Source organism: Oncorhynchus clarkii, unplaced genomic scaffold (genome assembly GCF_045791955.1).
Source record: "Oncorhynchus clarkii lewisi isolate Uvic-CL-2024 unplaced genomic scaffold, UVic_Ocla_1.0 unplaced_contig_6262_pilon_pilon, whole genome shotgun sequence".
Taxonomy (NCBI): Eukaryota; Metazoa; Chordata; class Actinopteri; order Salmoniformes; family Salmonidae; genus Oncorhynchus; species Oncorhynchus clarkii.
In genome coordinates this window covers 164,584-172,664 of record NW_027258057.1, presented here as the reverse complement: position 1 = coordinate 172,664, position 8,081 = coordinate 164,584, and the positions used below count along the sequence as shown (strand labels likewise).

General features: G+C 40.8%; 1 protein-coding gene across 1 annotated transcript; it reads left to right on the top strand.

Moving 5' to 3' along the window:
- Nucleotides 1–3,248: 3,248 nt before the first annotated feature.
- LOC139394696 (piggyBac transposable element-derived protein 4-like) lies at nucleotides 3,249–4,998 on the top strand (the record flags this gene model as incomplete). The annotated part of the gene is made up of 1 exon (XM_071142789.1): nucleotides 3,249–4,998. A coding segment is annotated over one exon (1,750 nt), but the record flags the coding sequence as incomplete, so codon positions are not given.
- Nucleotides 4,999–8,081: the final 3,083 nt, after the last annotated feature.

Genomic DNA, 8,081 nt, shown 5'->3' with positions numbered 1-8,081 from the left:
AGTCCAGACTCGTTATAGATATGTCTTAACTGATCAAGTCCAGTCTCGTTATAGATATGTCTTAACTGATCAAGTCCAGTCTCGTTATAGATATGTCTTAATTGATCATAGTCCAGACTCGTTATAGATATGTCTTAATTGATCATAGTCCAGACTCGTTATAGATATGTCTTAACTGATCAAAGTCCAGACTCATTTTTAGTTCTAAATACCATGCAGTTGCATCAGGTGAATTTAAACCAAACATGTTTTTTTGCAAGTCTTCTATTTCCCCTTATTCATTGATAATTTCCCATCATGAAAATGTATCTCTATTCCCCAACCAAACACGATACCACAAAAAAAAAACATAACAAAAACAGCTTTTTACACCAATCTGGCAACCCTCATGAAATCAGACAGCACCAGAGTCCCAAAGTATTAAGCGAAAACAAGCATAGAGAACAGTTTTGGCTTTAATTTTAAAAAACAACGGAAGACTACTATTATAAGTATTTCGGTGACAACCTGGTTGATTAATAACAATATTGGATTGTTAACACGTTTGTTTTTTTAATATAAATAAATGTGGGACACAAAAAAAAGCCAGTGTAGAACCCCATTACCCAAAATGCACTGCTCCAATTACTTTCAAATGTTTGTCCCCCCCAATGTATTTTCCGAAAAATGAAGTCTCACAAAAACCTGTATTTTCCTACGAATTGAGTTGCACAAAAATGTGTATTTTCACACTAATTAAGCCACACAAAAACGCACAAAACAAAAAATATTTTTTTTGTACATATTTGCAGGAATTGAGTGTGAGACAGTCTTTATTCAGGAGCCTGTTGGTGTCAGACTTGATGCCCCTGTACCACTTGCTGTGCAGAAGCAGAGAAACAGTCCGTGTCTTTTGATTGGTTGGAGTATTTAGACTTGACGCTCCTGTACCGCTTGCTGTGCAGAAGCAGAGAGAAACAGTCCGTGTGTTTTGATTGGTTGGAGTATTTAGACTTGACGCTCCTGTACCGCTTGCTGTGCAGAAGCAGAGAGAACAGTCTGTGTGTTTTGATTGGTTGGAGTATTTAGAACACTGCCTATAGAATGTCTACACCTCCCTTGTATTTCTTCACATATTATTGTGTTACAAAGTGGGATTAAAATGGACTGAATTGTCATTTTTTTGTCAACTATCTACATAAAATGCTCAGTGGAAAATGTTTTAATTTTTTTATTAAAAAATGTACCATTAATATACCTTGATCAGATAAGTAATTCCCCATCCTGACTCAATGTTTTATTTTACCTTTATTTAACTCGGCAAGTCAGTTAAGAACAAATTCTTATTTTCAATGACGGCCTAGGAACAGTGGGTTAACTGCCTGTTCAGGGGCAGAACGACAGATTTGTACCTTGTTATCTTGGGGATTTGAACTTGCAACCTTCCGGTTACTAGCCCAATGCTCTAACCACTAACCCTGCCGCCCTATGGTAGAAACCAGTGGTGGGAATATTTCAGTCGCTACCTCATGTTTCAGCCGCCACCTCATGTTTCAGTAACCACCTCATGTTTCAGCCGTCACCTCATGTTTCAGCCGCCACCTCATATTTCAGTAACCACCTCATGTTTCAGCCGTCACCTCATGTTTCAGCCGCCACCTCATGTTTCAGCCGCCACCTCATGTTTCAGCCGCCACCTCATGTTTCAGCCGCCACCTCATGTTTCAGCCGCCACCTCATGTTTCAGCCGTCACCTCATGTTTCAGCCGCCACCTCATGTTTCAGTCGCCACCTCATGTTTCAGTCGCCACCTCATGTGTCTAGGACATCCATTCCCCTAATGGAACGTTTGACCAGAAATTGCCTGATATGTCATTATTATAAATATTTAACTTCAATTAAATCAGAAGTGCAGCACATCAAATGAAAGCTAAACCTCTTGCTAATCTAGCCACCATGTAAGATTTCAAAAACCTTTCCAGCAAAACCGCTTATCATCAGTAGACAACACATTGGGTACAGTTACAGCAAAGTAGATTTGTCAAAAATAGCAATAAAATTCATCAATTACCTTTGAATATCTTCTTCTTTTGGCAACACTAAAGGTCACGACGAAACAATAAAGTGTTGTTTTGTTCATATAATCCATTTCTATAGCCTAACTGAAACATTTTGTAAATGGCTTGTGTAGTCAATTCCGTGTCCTCCAACTTTGGATGTAACGTTCGATGTAATTACTCAATCTAAAATGACGTTTATCGAGTCATGTTTGGTCTCATTGCAGTCCTCTGTTTGTTAGTAGAACAAACAGCATGGTTCTTTTCCGGGACATATTGACCGAAAGGAAGTGATTTGAACCCAGCAAACAATGACCTAATTGCGCACCAACGATTGGATCGGTTCTTCGTTGATTGACTGGATTTCGGACCAATGACCACTGATCCTCTTGAAATCTACCTGGTTAGATAGCCAATGAGCTCAGGTAAACGACAACATGTGATGGTTCTATCCAGGAAGCCTATCTTTTGTGGGAAAGCCATGCGTGTCGACAACCATTCTCCATTGAAAATTCTTCCAGACGCACCGACTGTGGTTACACGCAGCATTTCTTTCGGAGAGCATTTTCAAAGAATAAATATGGCAAGTCAATCTTTAAAATCGAAGACCAAGACAAAGCATACAGATCTACACGATATAATTGATGAGATTGATAGAGATAGTGACAGTGAATTACTACAAGATGAGTCAGACAGTGACAATTCTTTTGACTCGGTTTCTGAGGTTATGTTCTTATATGGAGAAGATTCTGTGTTGGATTGGTGAGTAACGTTGTTTGAAATTAATAATATTAAATAATAATATTAAATATTATTCATTTGAGTTGTTTGAGATATTTATATTTTATTTGCCATATATAAAAATATGACATGAAATATAAAGTACATATAAGTATAATGAAATGTATAAAGTAAACATTGCTCTACATTGTGGGTGTATGTCTGTGGGCCTGTATATATTACATGTTTTTTATCTAAACATGGAATGAACAACACCTCACCTTAGTGGATATTTTCTTAGTGTCTGTGTGCCTGTATATATTACATGTTTTTGTACATGTATTTTATCTAAACATGGAATGAACAACACCTCACCTTAGTGGATATTTTCTTAGTGTCTGTGGGCCTGTATATATTACATGTATTTTATCTAAACATGGAATGAACAACACCTCACTTACTCTGTATATAATCTGTGTCTTTATTTCACAGTCCCAGTGATTCTGATTGGGAGCCCATACTGCCAAGGTGCAAATCCCCCACTGAAGCTGGTCCATCCAGCCGGACCCCTGCTGTCTCCGGCACCACACCTACCCCCGCCCGGCCATCAAGAGGTGTGAAGTCGGTGACAAAGAAGCGGAGGAAGGGAAGTGTGGAACCTGCTGGCAGTGCGGAGGAGGGTCGTTGGCACTCTGTGCTGGAGGAGGATGTGGCCCCACCACCTCCAATTTTCAGACCAAAGAGGCCACCAGGTCCTCAGCTGGCCATGACCTCTAAGTACAGCCCCATGCAACTTTTTCAGTTGTTTTTCACCCCACGAGTTGTTGATTCCCTGGTGTTGAACACTAATAGGAACGGAGCTAAGAGGCAGGAAGGCAAGAAAGAGACATGGAAGCCCATTTCCAGGTCAGATCTTTTTTGTTACTTTTCTATGGTCATTTACATGGGTCTTGTGAAGCTAAAAACCCTGAAGGACTACTGGAAATCTGCACCCCTCTATCAACTGCCTTTCCCCACCACGGTCATGTCATGCAAAAGGTTTCTGACAATTTCACGGGCGCTTCATATCAGTGACCCAGAAGTTGATAAGGACAATGAGACGAAACGAGGCACGGCGAGGTTTGATAAGCTCTGCAAAATTAAACCTCTCTACCTCGACATCATTGAGGCCTGCAATACTTATTTTCAGCCTGCCCAGAACCTTTCCATAGATGAGAGGATGGTAGCCTCAAAGGCCAGAAATGGCCTAAAACACTACATGCGTAACAAACCGACTAAATGGGGTTACAAACTGTTTGTTTTGGCCGATTCTGCGTGTGCATACACGTGCAATTTTTTTGTCTATGAGGGGAAGAACAGTTGTGCGACCGGGAAGGGACTTAGCTATGACTCCGTTATGCAGTTATTAGATTTTCAGCTGCTAGGGAAGGGCTACAAACTGTTTGTGGATAACTTTTACACAAGCCCTGCCCTGTTTGCAGACCTGAGAAAGCTGGAGATGTGGGCCTGTGGCACCATTCGGTCCAACAGAGTGGGCTTTCCGAAAACCAGGGTGAACGACATGCCTAAGCAGGCTGAGCGGGGTACCATGAGATGGATCCGTGAAGATGGCCTGCTGTTTGTGAAGTGGATGGACACCAGAGAGGTGGCGATGTGCTCCACTATCCACAAGTCCTTCAGTGGTGATCACGTCGTCAGGCGTGTGAAGGACGCTACAGGGGCATGGACCACCAAAAATGTCCCCATTCCAACTGCAGTAAAGGACTACAATAAGAACATGGGAGGAGTCGACCTGTCGGATGCGCTTATAGGATACTATAATGTTCTCCACAAAACCATGAAATGGTACAAGACATTGTTTTATCATTTCATTGACATTGCTGTGGTGAATTCCTTCATCCTCCAAAAGGAAATGGCCAAGAGCTGTGGACAGCCCCCCATCTCACAGCTAGCCTTCAGAGAGCTGCTCATCCAAGAGCTTGCTAGCTACAGCAAGACCACTGTAGCACCTTCATTCCCCTCTACCTCTGTCCCTTCTGCTCCTTCAACCAGTGGTGTGCACATGCTTAAATTCCTTATTGCAGGCAGGAATGAGTGCAAAAGGGGCTCAGTAAGGAGGCTTCGTTGTGCTCTTTGCCACAAGAAATCCTCTGTCGGCTGCACCACCTGTTCAGTGACCCTCTGCTTCACAGCAGAAAGAGACTGCTATGGGCTATGGCATCAGCAGCACAATATTGTGTAGAGGGTCTTCACATTATTGAACATTGAGTGTAAATAGTTACCCTTGTTATTTAAACATTTTGGAAATGTTCATTTTTTTCCTTCAATTTTCCAATATATATTTTTCCGGGTATGTTTGAATATTTTTTTTGTGTTTTGTATATAGTTATTTGCATCAATGTTTCGATGTTCCAATTCGGCCACATTTGGGAAACTTGTGAGGGACACCTGGGTGACTTCATGCCCAATGGCATGTGCCTCACTCATTCCTAGAGGTATCTGTCTGAAACTTTGGGCAAATACTGTTGCCTACTTATGCTCTTATTTGAAATTATCCCCAGTATCATAACTGAATGTTTGGCTGTTCTTGTTTATTTTAAAGATGCAACAACAATAAAAGAACTGAAAAATGTCTGTTTATTTCCTTGTATTTTCTTCTACCAGATCTATGGTGTTATATTCTCCTACATTCAATTCACATTTACACAAACTTCAGAGTGTTTTCTATGAAATGGTAACATGCATATCCTTGCTTCTGGGCCTGAGCTGTTAGAATTGGGTATGTCTTCAGGCGGAAATTGCACAAAGTAGGGGGGTAGCCGTAGCCTTAACAGAAGAACAAATTCTTATTTTCAATGACGGCCTAGGAACAGTGGGTTAACTGCCTGTTCAGAGGCAGAACGACAGATTTGTACCTTGTTAGCTTGGGGATTTGAACTTGCAACCTAGCCCAATGCTATAACCACTAGGCTACCCTGCCGCCCCATGGTAGAAACCAGTGGTGGGAAAAGTACTCAATTGTCAGACTTAAAGGTAAAGACACCTTAATAGAAAATGACTCAAGTAAAAGTGAAAGTCACCCAGTAAATTACTACTTGAGTAAAAGTCTAAAAGTATTTGGTTTTAAATATGCTTAAGTATCAAAAGTCAATGTAATTGCTAAAATATACTTAAATAATCAAAAGTAAAAGTATAAATAATTTCAAATTCCTCAAATTGTGTGGGCAAGAGGCTCGTTTCAGCCGTCACCTCATGTTTCGGTAACCACCTCATGTTTCAGCCGCCACCTCATGTTTCAGCCGCCACCTCATGTTTCAGCCGTCACCTCATGTTTCAGCCGCCATCTCATGTTTCAGCCGCCACCTCATGTTTCAGCCGCCACCTCATGTTTCAGCCGTCACCTCATGTTTCAGCCGCCACCTCATGTTTCAGTCGTCACCTCATGTTTCAGCCGCCACCTCATGTTTCAGCCGTCACCTCATGTTTCAGCCGCCACCTCATGTTTCAGCCGTCACCTCATGTTTCAGCCGTCACCTCCTCATGTTTCAGCCGCCACCTCATATTTCAGCCGCCACCTCATATTTCAGCCGCCACCTCATGTTTCAGCCGCCACATGTCACCACCTCATGTTTCAGCCGTCACCTCATGTTTCAGTCACCACCTCATGTTTCAACAAGACAAAGATAAAACGATGAAAATAAAACCTAACATAACTCAAACGGAAAGCATTTGCATTTCTGCGCAGTCCAGGCAGTGCTGAGAGGGAAAGTTTGGCCTGCTATTTGTTCTGGTTCTGGTTGGATGTCTTGGGGACACGCCCTGTTAAGAACTCTTTTTATTTTTTAAAATATGTTTTTATATATATTGACTTTCAATGTTTGTTCTGGTTCTGGTTGGATGTCTTGGGGACACGCCCTGTTAAGAACTCTTTTTATTTTTTAAAATATGTTTTTATATATATTGACTTTCAATGTTTACAAATCACTTTACAAATCACATTATTCCCTGAAATGTTAAGTAAATTTTTAAAAAAAGTGACAAACGCATTACAAGACTTAATGTTGCAACTAGACGACACAGCACTGTTACACAATTCCTGGAAGCTGAAAATGTACCAGTTCTTCCACGGCCTGCATACTCACCAGACATGTCACCCATTGAGCATGTTTGGGATGCTCTGTATCGACTTGTACGACAGTGTGTTCCAGTTCCCGCCAATATCCAGCACTCCATGCAAAGGAGATGTGTCGCACTGCATGAGGCAAATGGTGGTCACACCAGATACTGACTGGTTTTCTGATCCACAACCCTACTCCTTCTTTATGGTATCTGTGACCAACAGATGCATATCTGCATTCCCAGTCATATGAAATCCATAGATTAGGGCCTAATGAATTAATTTCAAATGATTATTTTCCTTGTAGAAAAAAAAGAGGAGGAAAGGAAGCACTGCTTAGGAACACAACATTGTGGTAGATAGAAGGTGCTCTTTGGTGAAAGGGGTAAATTGGTCATTAAAAAGAAAGGAGGACCAATGCACTCTTCATATAATGAATTAAAATGGCTTTATTTTTATGGCATGTTCAATTGGAAACAAAGTTTAAAAAAATATTTCACACGTTTCGGCTGCACGGCTTTCGTCGGGGAGTACAGAGAAATGTTAATACGTTGTCCTCTTTTGAACAGCTTTTTCCAATCGGCCCTAATTGGAAGAGGGAGTGGTTACACAATTGATTGGACAACACCTAGTAAGAAATACTATACACGTTAAAATGTGAAATACTGTAGATATGTTATTAAAACAAAATTAAACTCAAAGCTAGAAGCATCAGAATGCCTGGAAAGGTAGATCAAACCTTAAATATGACTTTGCCCAGTCATATATAAGGGTGGAACTAATGACTTTGCCCAGTCATATTTAAGGGTAGAATTAATGACTTTGCCCAGTCATATTTAAGGGTAGAACTAATGACTTTGCCCAGTCATATTTAAGGGTAGAACTAATGACTTTGCCCAGTCATATTTAAGGGCAGAACTAATGACTTTGCCCAGTCATATTTAAGGGTAGAACTAATGACTTTGCCCAGTCATATTTAAGGGTAGAACTAATGACTTTGCCCAGTCATATTTAAAGGTTAGAACTACCTTTCTAGGCACTTTGATGCTTCTAGCTTCGAGTTGCATTTTTTAAATAACATATCTACAGTATTTCACATGTTTAACGTGTATAGTATTTCTTACTAGGTGTTGTCCAATCAATTCTGTAACCACTCCCTCTTCATGTGATGTGAAATATCAATTTCCACACTGGAAGTAGTGGTAAAG